The 15,491-nt window shown below is 38.9% G+C and overlaps 1 protein-coding gene across 3 annotated transcripts in view; it reads left to right on the top strand.

The window, feature by feature from the left end:
* TDP2 (tyrosyl-DNA phosphodiesterase 2) overlaps positions 1 to 15,491 on the top strand; it is a 20,703-nt gene extending 5,212 nt beyond the window's left edge. Inside the window, exons 3-7 of one of the 3 annotated variants that reach the window (XM_012741351.2) lie at positions 3,298 to 3,471; positions 4,467 to 4,507; positions 8,886 to 9,004; positions 10,827 to 10,997; positions 14,459 to 15,491. In XM_012741351.2, the coding sequence (XP_012596805.1) occupies positions 3,298 to 3,471; positions 4,467 to 4,507; positions 8,886 to 9,004; positions 10,827 to 10,997; positions 14,459 to 14,740 (787 nt within the window). In that variant the 3' untranslated portion in view covers positions 14,741 to 15,491. Of the gene's footprint in view, positions 1 to 3,297; positions 3,472 to 4,415; positions 4,508 to 8,885; positions 9,005 to 10,826; positions 10,998 to 14,458 lie in introns of all 3 variants that reach the window. The other 2 variants (XM_012741350.2, XM_012741352.2) reach the window with 2 other exon arrangements.

Below are 15,491 nucleotides of genomic sequence, written 5' to 3'. Positions count from 1 at the left end.
CTTCAGCCTCCCGAGTAGCTGGGACCACAGGCATACACCACCATGCCTGGCTAATCTTTTCTGTATGTTTTTTTTAGTTGGCCAATTAATTTCTTTCTGTTTTTAGTAGAGATGGGTCTCGCTCTTTCTCAGGCTTGTTTCAAACTCCTGACCTTGAGCGATCCTCCCACCTTGGCCTCCCAGAATGTTAGGATTATAGGCATGAGCCACCACACCTCGCCGGCATGTTTTCTTTGATGGTAAGACCTTGAAAAAAAGATGTATGATATTAACTGATTGTTGAATGAGAAAGAATTTTGGGGGAGGATAAAATTCACAAAGGAAAGTCTTACACTTAAACATAAGTTTTTTGATGCTCTTGAAGTTTTTTTTTTTTAAATGGAAAAAGGTGACTCAAAAGATTTATTTTTTGCTTCAAAATTGGCATTAATTTCATCTACCACCTAGATCATGACTTCTAAATACCATTCTTTACTAAAAGGAACAAGGGCTTCCTTAGAAATGATTGACTCTAGAGCAGTGGCAAGTAACGTTTAAGATGAGCCTGGAATATCTGTGGTGCCAGAAAGTAAGGAGGTACCCAGAAAATGTTGGGGATATGCCAGAAGGACTCAAGAACCAGCTTAAAAGCTACCTACCCTCATCTCTCATCAAATCTCATATAATTCAAGCAACAGGATAATTGATAGGAGCAGGTTATAATCTATAGAATAAAATAAGAATCCATATTAATATAAATACTGTTCTTCAGGAGAGAAAGGAATGTTTTTCTTTACAGTAGAATTCCAGCTACTAAATGCAGAAGGTATGAGGAATTAGAAAATTAACATTTTGGAATTGCTATAGTAATAATTATTATCAGGCAATAATTATTTTAATGGATACTAAAACTATTGGCAGTTCAATGAGAAGCATCATATTTTACATAATCACAAAGCACCTACCCACAAAATATCCATGGGGAAAATCTTAACTTTGCAGTGGTGAAACCTGGTTGATAACACTTTAACCAAGTGATCAAAGTAAATATCACCAGTATTGGGACAGATCCATATCAATTGCCTCCTTATATGATGCGCTAAGAAGAACATACTTTTCTTCTGTGCTATTCCTGCCAAAAAATGCATAACTTGAATCATAAGAAAACATCAGACAAACCCAAACTGAAGGACATCCTATAAAGTAAATCTTCAAAAATGTCAAGGCCATGAGAGACAAAGACTGAAGAACTGTTCCAAATTAAAGGAGATTAAAAGAGACCTGCCTTCTAAATGCAACATGTGATCCTGGATTAGGGTACTAGTGGCATAATCGGCAAAATTTGACTAGGTCTTTAAATTAGGTAATATTATGATCTCTTTACTTTTCATAATCCTACTAGGGTATACAGTCATGTACTGCAGAATAGCATTTTGGTCAATGATGAACTGACTCTACAGTGGTGGCTCCATGATATGAATACCGTATTTTTACTACACCTTTTCTATGTTTAGATATGTTTAAATACACAAATAATTAACCATTGTGTTTCAGTTGCCTACAGCGTTCAGTACAGTAACATACCGTACAGCTTTGTAGCCTACGAGCAATAGGCTATACTATATATTTTTTATATATTTATTTTTTGAGACGGAGTCTCCCTTTGTTGCCCAGGCTAGAGTGCCGTGGCATCAGCCTAGCTCACAGCAACCTCAAATTCCTGGGCTCACACAATCCTACTGCCTCCGCCTCCTGAGTAGCTGGGACTACAGGCATGTGCCATCATGCCTGGCTAATTTTTTCTATATATATTAGTTGGCCAATTAATTTCTTTTCTATTTATAGTAGAGATGGGGTCTTGCTCTTGCTCAGGATGATTTCGAACTCCCGACCTCGAGCAATCCACCCGCCTCGGCCTCCCAGAGTACTAGGATTACAGGTGTGAGTCACCGCACCTGGCCTATACCATATATCTTAAGTGTGTAGTAGGCTGTACCATCTAGGTTTGTATAAATTCTGTAATGTTCACACAGTGACAAAATTGCCTAACAATGCCTTTCTGGGAACATAAGTGACACATGACTATGTGTAAGCATGTCCTCATTTTAAGCAAATGTTTCAGAATAAAAAGAACAAAGCAAGTAAATATTAAGTAAAATGTTAACATTTGGAGATTCTGGTGTATAGAAATTACTGTCTTTGTAGTTCTGAAAGTCTGAAAATATTTCAAAATAAAAAGTAAAATATTGGCATTTGAATTTATTAAAGTTATAAACACAAAAACTTATTTTTAAAATTTATAGTTTATAAATGTTTGGCTGTCAACTTTCAGTAATGTTTATTCCTCCACTCACATGCCTGGGGCCAGATCAGGTAGTTCTGTGGACTGGAGCACATACATGCCACTTCAGCATGGCAGTGTCGGGGTAGTTAGGCTTCTTTTTTATTTATTTATTTTATTTTATTTTATTTTTGAGACAGAGTCTCATTCTGTTGCCTAGGCTAGAGTGCCGTGGCGTCAACCTAGCTCACAGCAACCTCAGACTCCAGGGCTCAAACAATCCTTCTGCCTCAGCCTCCCGAGTATCTGGGACTACAGGCATGCGCCACCATGCCCAGATAATTTTTTCTATATATTTTTAGTTGTCCAATTAATTTCTTTCTATTTTTAGTAGAGATGGGGTCTCACTCTTGCTCAGGCTGGTCTCGAACTCCTGACCTTGAGCCATCCACTCACCTGGGCCTCCCAGAGAGCTAGGATTACAGGCATGAACCACCACACTCGGCTGGTAGTTGGGCTTCTTATATGGCAGTTCCTGGAGAGAATGTTCTAAAAAGCCTGAATGGAATCTGCAAGTTTTCTTATGACGAAGCCTCAGAAGTCCCAAAATATCCCTTCCACTATTTTAATCGAGTTACTAAGGCCCAGTTTCAGAGGTAGGGGTATTAGGCTTCACCACGCAAAGAGGGGAGTAGCAAAGAATTTGCAGCCATTGTTTGTCTGCCACAATGAGATCTTATGTCAAATATGATTTATACATTTGCAAATCTTATGTTTCTCAGTCTAATTTGGGGTCATAGTTGTAAAATTATTTTAGTGATACATGTTGTTGAAGGATATTGCATTGGCTATATCTGTGTAAGCAAACATTTAGATAGCACAGTAAAAATCTGTTTTTCCTCAGTCATATAACTTTTGCTCTTATAGGGAGATACTTAAAAAGATTATTGGTAAAATGAAGGCTGTAAGTACAAAATAATCATTCAGTATTAATTTATAGATATTTGCAAGGTTGTATTTTATTTTGATTTTGCCAGTGTTGACCTAACCAATGAAGAAACAACTGATTCCACTAGTTCTAAAGTCAACTCATCTGAAAATGCTGAGCAAGAAGATGGCAGCATGTTCTCTTTTATTACTTGGAATATTGATGGATTGGATCTAAACAATCTGCAAGAGAGGGCTCGAGGGGTGTGTTCCTACTTAACTTTGTAAGTATCATCACTTCTGGGTTTTTTTGAGACAGAGTCTCACTTTGTTGCCCAGGCTAGAGTGAGAGCCGTGGCTCTCCCGAGTAGCTGGGACTACAGGCATGCGCCACCATGCCCGGCTAATTTTTTCTATATATATTAGTTGGCCAATTAATTTTTCTATTTATAGTAGAGACGGGTCTCACTCTTGCTCAGGCTGGTTTTGAACTCCTGACCTTGAGCAATCCTCTTGCCTCAGCCTCCCAGAGTGCTAGGATTACAGGCGTGAGCCACTACGCTGGCCACTTCTGTTTAATAGTATCATAGAAATGTGTCTTATGTATCTACAAAGTATCAGTTCAAGGTTATGGGCTTTAGAATTAGACCTGAGTTGAAAGTCCAGCTCTGAGAAGAAGCATCTGAAAGAAGAAATGAGATAATTGCCTCTGAGAGCAGGATTTCTGGCTGGGGTGGAGACGGAATACTCAATTTTTGTTAGAAGGCTTCTACTACTGTTTTCTTATTAAACTTTGTATATAATTACTACTGTGAAATTTAAATTACTAAAAAAATTTGTTGGTCTCTGTGACCTTGGGCAAACCACTTAAGTTCTCTGGAGCTCAGTATTCTTTATTGTGAATAATAATTGCCTCAAGAGGAGGATCAAAAGAGATAACATTGAAAGCATCTGTTAAGAGTGTAGGACCTTTGTAGCCTCTCAATATAGTGGTTCCTTTTGTCAGTCATTCCAGTTTTTAAAAATATGATTGTTACAGTGCTATGTGTTAAATTGCACAGATCTTTGTCATTTTATAGTTATCAAAGATCAGTGTAAACATTGAATATTAGGTGCTTGAGAAGGTAATAGCTTTGTGTTTTTTTATGTCATGGGACTTCCTTCATCTAGGTAGCTGAAAATGAAATGGTATACATGGTGTTTATCATAAATTGATGTTTTTAATTAGGTACAGCCCCGATGTGATATTTCTACAGGAAGTTATTCCCCCATATTACAGGTACCTAAAGAAGAGAGCAAGTAATTATGAGATTATTACAGGTAACAATTTTACTGTTATTTAACTTGTCTTTTTCTTTGAAAAACAGATCAGTGAAAGAGATAAATCAAAGTTAGTCTGTTAGAACATAGTGGAAAAAAAGCACAAATAAATAAGTTTTGAGAAAAATAAGACATAGGATACTAAAAGAATTATAGGAGAATATTTTATATAGCTTAATGTTAATAAGTTTGAAAATGTTTGAAATGGATGATTTTTTTTAGAAATTTTACTAAAATTTGAGACACTAACTTTTTGGTGAAATTCAGTTGTTAAAAGTTTTAAGTGTGATAATCACATTGTGGTTATGTTTTTTTCAAAAAACATTCCTTTTTATTTTATATTCATTCCTTTTTAATTTATTTTGTTGTTCTTTTTCTAGGTTTTTGCCCTGGGTAAATTAATTTTTTGGTTTTCCATCTATTTTGTTTTTGCTAAGTACATTTAAAGTACTGCTTTGGCTATGTCTCATGATTTGCATATACAGTTGTTCCTCTATAGCTATGGGGGATTGGTTCCATAAGCACCTCCCGCCCCCCACCACCACACTGATACCCAAATCCACACTTACTCAAGTCCCTCAGTTAGCCCTGCAGAAACTGTGTATAGGAAAAGTAGGCCCTCCATGTCTTTGGGTTTCACATCCTGCAAAGGTAGTATTTTCCATCCCCATTTGGTGGCTACAGAGGGCCAACTACTTAAGGGGACCCATGCATTTCAAACTCCTATTATTCAAAGGCCAACTATATAGTGTTTTTATTTGTCTTTCACTTTCATATAATGTGTGATTTTAATTTTGATACACTCTTTTTTTTTTTTTTTTTTTGAGACAGAGTCTCACTTGTTGCCCAGGCTAGAGTGAGTGCCATGGCGTCAGCCTGGCTCACAGCAACCTCAATCTCCTGGGCTCAGCGATCCTACTGCCTCAGCCTCCCGAGTAGCTGGGACTACAGGCATGCGCCACCATGCCCGGCTAATTTTTTTTTTTTTTTTGTATATATTTTTTCAGTTGGTCAATTAGTTTCTTTCTACTTTTTTGGTAGAGACAGGGTCTCGCTCAGGCTGGTTTTGAACTCCTGACCTTGAGCGATCCGCCCGCCTCGGCCTCCCAAAGTGCTAGGATTACAGGCGTGAGCCACCGCGCCCGGCCAATTTTGATACACTCTTTAATCCAGAATTGCCAAAGAGAGGGTTCTCTCTCAGTCTCTTTGTAGGACTACTTTTCTGCATTCTCTTTGGGGAGTCTTTTTGGCTTTCTTATGTTCTGAATCCCATGCTTTCCTCCTCCTTTGTTTACTTCCTCACTTTCTTGGAGCACATTCTCTGATTACTTTCTGAGAAGAAATTTGTAGGTAGTGACGTTTTTGAATCCTGGCATACTTGAGAATACCTGTATTTTAGCCTCATAGATGATAGTTTGGGCATAGATTTATAGATAGGTATTACGTCATTTTTCCTCAGAATTTTGAAGGTATTGCTTCAGTGTCTTCTAGTTTCCATTATTGATGATAACAAGGCTGATGCCGTTCTAATTCCTGTTCTTTTTCCCTACTCTCTAGAAGCATTGCAGGTCTTTTTAACCCTTGTGTTCTTTGGGTCTTTTGAAAAATTTATTGTGCTGAATGCTTGGTCGAGGTCTTTTAATCTGAATATTTGGAAAACCTTGGTTCTGAAAAATCCTTTTCTCTCCCTCCCTCTCCTTCCTCACTGCTTTCCTCTCTCTACACCCTTCCATTCCCTTCTCACTCTTCCCCTCCCTTTTTTCATTCTTTTCTCTTCCTTTGCCCTTCTTCACTTCTCTTTCCCCCTCTCTCCTTCCTCTATCCCTCCCTTCATTATAATTTCTTTACTCTTCTCCTTTTTCTGAAATCCTTCTGTTAAATGGTGTACCTCCTGGGTTGATCCTTTAATTTTTCATATCTTGTTTAGGCGTGGTGGCGCATGCCTATAATCCTAGCACTCTGGGAGGCTGAGATGGGAGGATCGATTGAGCTCAGGAGTTGGAGACCAGCTTGAATAAGAGCGAGACCTCATCTTTACTGAAAATAGAAAAAATTAGCCAGGCATGGTATGCACCTGTTTTCCCAGGAGGGGACTACTTGGGAGGCTGAGGCAGGAGGATCAATTGAGCCCAGGGGTTTGAGGTTGCTAGGCTGGCGCCAGGCAACAGGGTGAGACTCTGTCTCAAGAAAAAAAATTTTTTTTCATATCTTTCTCTTATTTCCCCATCACTTTGAGTATCTGTTCCACTTTTTTGACAACTGTTTTGACTTGTAGATATTATTTTAATTTCCGGGGCTTCCTGTCCATCGAATGTCTTTTTTTTTTTTTTTTTTTTTTTGAGACAGAGTCTTGCTTTGTTGCCTAGGCTAGAGTGAGTGCCGTGGCGTAAGCCTAGCTCACAGCAACCTCAAACTCCTGGGCTCAAGCGATCCTTCTGTCTCAGCCTCCCAAGTAGCTGGGACTACAGGCATGTGCCACCATGCCCGGCTAATTTTTTCTATATATATTAGTTGGCCAATTAGTTTCTTTCTATTTATAGTAGAGACGGGGTCTCGCTCTTGCTCAGGCTGGTTTCGAACTCCTGACCTCGAGCAATCCGCCCGCCTCGGCCTCCCAGAGAGCTAGGATTACAGGCGTGAGCCACCGCGCCCGGCCCGAATGTCTTTTTTATGGCATACTTTTCATGGTTTTGGATATAGTATTTTTTTGTTTTTGTTTTAGGTTTTAATCTCTTTCTCTGCATTGTTTTCATTTTCTTCTTTTTGTTTCTTCTGGTTATGTTATGTCATATTAGTGACTGTCATGTCATTTTAGACCTGTTTTTTAAATGTGTAGGGATTCTTGGCTCTTGACATTTAAACACCAGGCTAAAAAGTTGCTTATAGCTTAGTATTTCTGAGCAAGGCTAGTAGTGTGCCTTATCAGAGCTGGATGAGGGAGGGATTGTGGAGCAAACTGCTTGTTCACCAGGGGAGACCTCCAATTATCAGTGTGTCAGAATATAGATGCCTTTAATCTGAGGCCATTGAGTTTCTCTCAAAATAATTCTTTAGCTTTCTGTCTTCTGGGTGTTGGGTTTGGAGATGGTGTGCTTGTTTTGACTACCTGCTGGAAGCTGGAAGGGAGCTGAGTTAGGTATGCTTTCACTTAATCCCTATTTTCGATCCTATACCTCAACCCATTCCCCTATCAGCCCTCCCCTAACACACACTCCTCCCAGAGGCTGATGACTATATAGAGCCTCCAAAATTCAGTTTCTGTATAAACTTCTAATCTCTATTAATAGTGGGGTGATCAGTTGGCTGTGAGGAGTGGGGAAGGCACCTGGGACATGTTTAACCGCATATCTAGACCTTGAAGTGACCCTCTTGTTCCTAGCTCAGCACCTTACCTTTGGTGGTACTTTTGTGTTCTAGTACTAAGAGTTTCCAGGCTTAGGTAGAACAAATCTGCATCCTGTCTGGTTCTCTGCTACAGTCACTCACATGGTTTCCCTCTGGTCTGATAAACCAGTTGCCACTTCTCCATCTGCTTTCTATTTTCTGAAAAACTGGGAAACTTTCATCTGCCCCTGTGTTCCCATCCTCTTCTTGCAGGTTTATATCTTTCAATTTTTATTCATTTACTATAATTTTTCTTGTACTTTATTTTTTGGGGTTTTTTGTTTGTATTTTTGTTTTGTTTTTGAGATAGGGTCTCACTTTGTTGCCCAGGCTACAGTGAGTGCTGTGCTGTCAGCCTAGCTCACAGCAACCTCATACTCCTGGGCACAAGCAATCCTACTGCCTCAGCCTCCCCAGTAGCTGGGACTACAGGCATGTGCCACCATGCCCGGCTAATTTTTTCTATATATATTAGTTGGTCAATTAATTTCTTTCTATTTATAGTAGAGACGGGGTCTCAATCTTGCTCAGGGTGGTTTCGAACTCCTGACCTCGAGCAATCCGCCTGCCTGGGCCTCCCAGAGTGCTAGGATTACAGGTGTGAGCCACCGCGCCCTGCCATTTTTCTTGCACTTTAGTATAAGAAGTAAATGGATAGCAGTTTGCTTCATTTTAAGTCTCATCTACTCTGTGTCTTTTAGAAGTTTCTCAGATTATCTCATTTGATATTGGCAGTGTTAATTATTTGGGGCATGTATGTGCATTTATTTTTATTTTTATATTTCTTCCATGCTTCCAGTTAAAATTTAGGAGGCAGCAGGTACATATGTGGACTTGGCCATCATGAGCTATTTAGAAATAATAATTTAAAGATTTAGATCCGTTAAATATCTGTTACCTGTTTGTTATAAAAATCTTCAGGACAGGAATTTGTGGTAAATTGAAAATACCCTTGAGCTTCTCAGCCTAAATTCTTTTCCACAAACATTTGAAGGTCATGAAGAAGGCTATTTCACAGCTATAATGTTGAAGAAATCCAGAGTGAAATTAAAAAACCAAGAGATTATTCCTTTTCCAAGTACCAAGATGATGAGAAACCTTTTATGTGTGAATGTAAGTAATTTTTGAAAGTTGACTTTTTTTAAAAAAAGAATAGACTATTTAAATAGTTCTTCGTGTTGTCCTGTTTTTAAATCATTGATTTCAGGGGGGAGGGGGGAAAGGGCATTTATTGAAACCTTGAAATCTGTACCCCCATAATATGCCGAAATAAAAAAAAAAATTTTTTTAAAGTCAATAAATACAATAGCAAATAAAAAAAATTGATTTCAGGGAAAACTTTGCTCCTTACTTATATAGTCTTTTAAATAGTCTTAAAGAACCTTATAAGTTAAGTTTTTACATACATTTTAAATAGGGACAGACTTGTAAAAATAGAATTCTTTTTTTTTTTTTTTTTTTTTTTTTTGAGACAGAGTCTCACTTTGTTGCCCAGGCTAGAGTGAGTGCCATGGCGTCAGCCTCGCTCACAGCAACCTCAATCTCCTGGGCTCAAGCAATCCTGCTGCCTCAGCCTCCCAAGTAGCTGGGACTACAGGCATGTGCCACCATGCCTGGCTAATTTTTTTTCTATATATTAGTTGGCCAATTAATTTCTTTCTATTTATAGTAGTGGCGGGGTCTCGCTCTTGCTCAGGCTGATTTCAAACTCCTGACCTCGAGCTATCCACCCGCCTAGGCCTCCCAGAGTGCTAGGATTACAGGCGTGAGCCACCGCGTCCGGCCAAAATAGAATTCTTAATCTATGAGATATTTTCCTAAGGATGTTTGAGAGTTTCCTAACATTCCACATTTACTTTCTGAAGTAATATTTTTGCTTTCTGCTCTACACATGGTGTACTGTGTTGTACTGTATGAGACTTACAAAAATGAATCAAATAGATCTTGCTCTCGTACAGTTTATAGATTAGTAAGGGAGAGTGTATACATAGTAACTAAAATGCGGGAAAGGCATAAGTACCAATGGAGAGGTGTAAGTGATGTTCCATGGAAGTTTAGAGAAAAGAGAGATAGATGCTTTTTAACAAGATTGTTTAGTGAGGGTTTCATGAAGGAAGTGGTATTTGAATTGGGCCCTGAAAAGTACCTAAGATGTAGACATTAAGAGGAGTCTAGGTGGAGAAATCACCATGAGAAAACTTTTTTGCAAATTGCAAGAGTTGTATATGTACTAGTATGAATGAACATTCTATTCAGTTGAGTGCAGAGGACATTAAGAAGGTAGTTCAACAGGAGGTTGAGAAGTAGGTAGGATCCAGATTATAGAAGAGCATGAATGCTGAGTATGAATGAATTGGATTTGATTCTGCAGGCACATATATAATGAATGACAGATAATATATTTTTGGTGTCTTAACTGCAGATGGTAAATGATTCTCATTCATTCTATTAACTGACATTTTTTTGAATACTTATGTGCCAGACCCTTAGTAATATAGCAGTAAGAATCATATTTACTTACAAATGACTTATAACTTTGTAGGAGGGAAATAACTGTGCTTTTAATTTAGTCTAGGGGGCTTTAAAGCAGTCTGTCCAGCATGCTATTGGAGTATAGAGGAGGGAGCCACTGATGGCCTGGGGGCATTGGGGAAGGGCTCACAGTGGAGGTGACATCTGGGGTACGTTTTGCTTGCTAAGCAGTTTTCTTTGGGGCAGGGTTTTCACTTTATACGTCTTTTGACCCAGAGGGATGGGAATAATGTTGACTATACAATTTCAGTTTAGTTAATAATATACCAGTTGATGGAACAGTCTGATTTTGTTAGCAAAGTTCAAGTCAGTAGTCAATTTTAATGACTCTTTTTTTTTCCTATTTTTTTTTTTTCTCTTACCATATACGACCTGAAGATTTAGTGACTTTATCTTGTTGCAGGTGAGTGTGTCAGGAAATGAACTTTGCCTTATGACTTCCCATTTGGAGAGCACCAGAGGGCATGCTAAGGAACGAATGAATCAGTTGAAAATTGTCTTAAAGAAAATACAAGAGGCTCCGGAGTCAGCTACAGTTATATTTGCTGGAGATACAAATTTAAGAGATCAAGAAGTGAGTGACAAAGTCAGTTCAATGTTTGTGGGCAGCTGGGCAGTGTAATCCGTTAACACTGGGAGGCTGAGGTGGGAAGGGTCGCTTAAATCCAAGGCTCTTGCTCAGGCTGGTCTTGCCTTAAGGGATCTTCCTGCCTTGGCCTCCCAGAGTGCTAGGATTATAGGATTATAGGCATGAGCCACTGCACTGGCCCCCTAACATTCTTCTTTCTGAGGTTTTCTTTTCTTTCTTTCCCTTTCTCTCTCTCCTTTCCTCCCTTCCCCTCCCCTACCCTTTGGTATGTGCCAAAACTATCAACACAGTTTTGCCATCTTAATTGTAGCTTGTTTATGCCAGCAGCAGAGAAACCTGGAGAGTGAGTGGCAATGAAATAGCAAAAGGCATTTTCCACAGCTTGTTGAGAATTGAATATTTTTCCTTGTAAGAAGTGGTGAAAAGGCCGGGCGCGGTGGCTCACGCCTGTAATCCTAGCACTATGGGAGGCCGAGGTGGGCAGATTGCCCGAGGTCAGGAGTTCAAAACCAGCCTGAGCAAGAGCGAGACCCCATCTCTACTATAAATAGAAAGAAAATTAATTGGCCAGCTAATATATATAGAAAAAATTAGCCGGGCATGGTGGCGCATGCCTGTAGTCCCAGCTACTCGGGAGGCTGAGGCAGAAGGATTGCTTGAGCCCAGGAGTTTGAGGTTGCTGTGAGCTAGGCTGACGCCACGGCACTCACTCTAGCCTGGACAACAAAGCGAGACTCTGTCTCAAAAAAAAAAAAAAGAAGTAGTGAAAAGCCTGGAAGAGACATGGTGGTCAGTTAGCACAAGGTCTGATGAATATAGTGGATGACAGATAGCTTCCAAGTCCAGCCTCTGTAGTTTGAGTAGCATTATTTGTGTGACATGTGGTCAAGCATTGTCTTGGAAGAGGATTGGCCTGTCTCCGTTGACCAAACTCGGCTGCTTAATTATAAGCATCCTCCTCATTTCATCCTGTTGGTTGAGTAGATAATCAGTTGACCAGGTTTCATGAAGTTGTAGTGTATAATACCTGTGCTGGACCACCAAACAGATACCATTAGCGTTTTTTCATGAATATTCAGTTTTGGACTGTGTTTCGGTGCTTCATCTTTTTTTTTTTTTTTTTTTTTTTTTTTTTTTGAGACAGTCTTGCTTTGTTGCTCAGGCTAGAGTGAGTGCCTTGGCATCAGCCTAGCTCACGGCAACCTCAAACTCCTGGGCTCAAGCAATCCTCCTGCCTCAGCCTCCCGAGTAGCTGGGACTACAGGCATGCGCCACCATGCCTGGCTAATTTTTTGTATATATTTTTAGTTGGCCAATTAATTTCTTTCTATTTATAGTAGAGACGGGGTCTCGCTCTTGCTCAGGCTGGTTTCGAACTCCTGACCTCGAGCAATCCACCTGCCTCTGCCTCCCAGAGTGCTAGGGTTACAGGCGTGAGCCACCTTGAACGGCCTCAGTGCTTCATCTCTATCCAACTATTGTGCTAAACACTTGCGATGGTCAAAGAATCCATTTTTCATTACACATAATAATATGGAGTAGAAATGGTTAGCCTTTATGTTGTGACAGGAAAGAAAGGGCAGCTTCAAGACAGTTTATCTTTTGGCACTCATTTAATTCATGCAGAACCCATCTATCCAGCTTCTTTACCTTTGTGATTTGTTTCAAGTGTTCCAATATTATTGGAATAGTAATGTCAAATCTTGCTGCTAATTCACGTGTAGGTTGAGATGGATTCACTTCTACGACAGCTTTCAATTCATCATCATCCACCTTGGTCTTAGGTTGCCCATGAGGCTCATTTTTAAGATTAAAACCACCAGAGGGGAACTTCTTAAACCATCAATGTACTACTATACATTCAAAAGCCACATCCTTCCCAAATACTTTGTTGATATATTAACATTGGTTCTGTGCTGCATTGGTTCCATGATGGAATTCATATTTGAAAATAACATGCATTTTTGACTTCTCCATGGTTTCACAAAAATTGCTGTAAAAAGAATTTGAGGCTGGGCGCAGTGGCTCACACCTATAATCCTAGCACTTTGGGAGGCCAAGGCAGGTGGATTGCTCAAGGTCAGGAGTTTGAAACCAGCCTGAGGGAGACCCCTTCTCTACCAAAAATAGAAAGAAATTAATTGACCAACTAAAAATATATGTACAAAAAATTAGCCGGGCATGGTGGCGCATGCCTGTAGTCCCAGCTACTCGGGAGGCTGAGGCAGTAGGATCGCTGAGCCCCAGAGATTGAGGTTGCTGTGAGCCAGGCTGACGCCATGGCACTCACTCTAGCCTGGGCAACAAAGTGAGACTCTGTCTCAAAAAAAAAAAATTGAAAGATAATCACAAGCCAAACTGAAAGAATGAAGATGTACCTTCACAATAAACATAAAACAAGAAGTATCAAAGTGAAATGTCAAGAGATTATCAACTGTCTAACTTAGCACTTAAGGGAATCAGGCATTTCATACTTAATTACCTAATACTTGTATACCCATGGGTGTTCACAGCAGTATTATTCACAGTAGCCAAAAGGTGGAAGCAACCCAAGTGTCATTGACAGCTGAATAGACAAAGTGTGGTATGTACATACAGTGGAATATTATTTAGTCTTAAAAAGGAAGGGACTTTTGACAAGTTACAACATGGATGATCTTATACATGTGCTAAGTGAATGAAGCCATTCAGAAAAGGAGAATATATGATTCCTCTTATGTGAATTTCCTAACTTAGTCTGATTCATAGAGGCAAAGTAGAATGGTGGTTGCCAGGGACTGGGGTATAAGGGGATGGTTAAATTAGTGCTTAGTGGACACAGTTTCAATTGGGGAAGATGAAAAGTCTCTGGAGGTGGATGGTGGTGATGGTTGCACAACAGTGTGAATGTACTTAATGCCACAGCACTATACACTTAAAAATTGGGTAAAATGATAAATTTTATGTTATATATATTTCATCACACACACAATTTCTTTTAATCCTGGAGTGTGAATGGAGAAGTATGAATTAATATTGTTAGTAAATTTCAAATAAAACCGTGAGGGTAATTGACATTACTGGATCTTATAAATGCTACACTTCTAAATTTGTAGACTAGTTTTGCCGCCTTTTTCACTTGAATTCATTTTTTTACAAACTAGTAAGAACAGTAACAGGCCATGGATATTGAGCTTTCTGAGTTTTATCTGACACCCAAAGGTAGGAAACCATGGCAGAAGAGAAGGGACAAATACTAAGCCTCCCTGGCTGTCTTATTATATTATCTACTTATTACCGTGCAGCATAATTCTTATAATGTATCTAGTTATTTTGAATTTGTACATTAATAACTTCTCATTCTGACTGGAAGTGTTGCACTTAGACATGGTAATAGCAAAGACACCTTTTCAAATTAGAGGGGAAAATGGGATGTAAATCTTATAGAGCATTCTTTTTCTTTTCAGGTTACTAAATGTGGTGGTTTACCCAACAACATTTTGGATGTCTGGGAGTTTTTGGGTAATCCCAAGCATTGCCAGTATACATGGGATACACAAATGAACTCTAATCTTGGAATAGCTGCTACTTGTAAGTTTCGTTTTGATCGGATATTTTTCAGAGCAGCAGCAGAAGAGGGACACATTATTCCCCGAAGTTTGGACCTTCTTGGGTTAGAAAAACTGGACTGTGGTAGATTTCCTAGTGATCACTGGGGTCTCCTATGCAACTTAGATGTAATATTGTGAAATGCTTTCAAACATGAGTGTTAAAAGTAGTTTTATTTTGGGTTTTTGCAAATACTTTCTGGAAAGGTAGGTTTAATATGGAGGAATTAATATACTGGATCATAGTAACAGAAAAAAAACAACTATGATTTTATTTTGTGATTGTGTCCTCAGAATTCAAGATTAAAGATTAATGTTTATTTAAACTAAAGCATACCTGTGTTCAGAATGTGAAGTCTTATAATGAAAAAGGCACAAAGTCTGTCAGTGCTCTTAACGGTATTTATACTTGCTGGCTGAATTATAAGCACGGGTCACTTTGTCTTTGGGCTAAATAAGTCTTCAGAAGAAAAAAGATTACTGAGTCTTTGGGACTGGATCTTTTAATTATATTTCATAAATTCAGATAATCTTAAATGAAAAAGGCATGATCATCTGTAGCTACATAGATGACAACTATCCCATGTCAGACTTTATTTTTGTCAGCTAACAGTATATAATTGGTAAGACAAAAATTATATGATTCATTTTTGCAGTTATGTCACCAACAGAGACAAAGTTAGGCCTGATAATGATTAAAATCAGTTTTATAGCACCATGGGATTTTTTTGCTAAGAGGAAAATGTGTAAAGAGAAATAGCCTTCTAGTTTTGTTACTTGTGAAATGGAAATATAGGAAGTGAATAAAGAATACTTTTAAATGTGCTTTAAAGAAAAAGAATTTTTCCCTCAAGAGAACTATACTTTAAATAAAGAATTTTACTTGTTCATA

Source organism: Microcebus murinus, chromosome 15 (assembly GCF_040939455.1).
Source record: "Microcebus murinus isolate Inina chromosome 15, M.murinus_Inina_mat1.0, whole genome shotgun sequence".
Taxonomy (NCBI): Eukaryota; Metazoa; Chordata; class Mammalia; order Primates; family Cheirogaleidae; genus Microcebus; species Microcebus murinus.
This window is presented reverse-complemented; position numbering and strand designations above follow the sequence as displayed.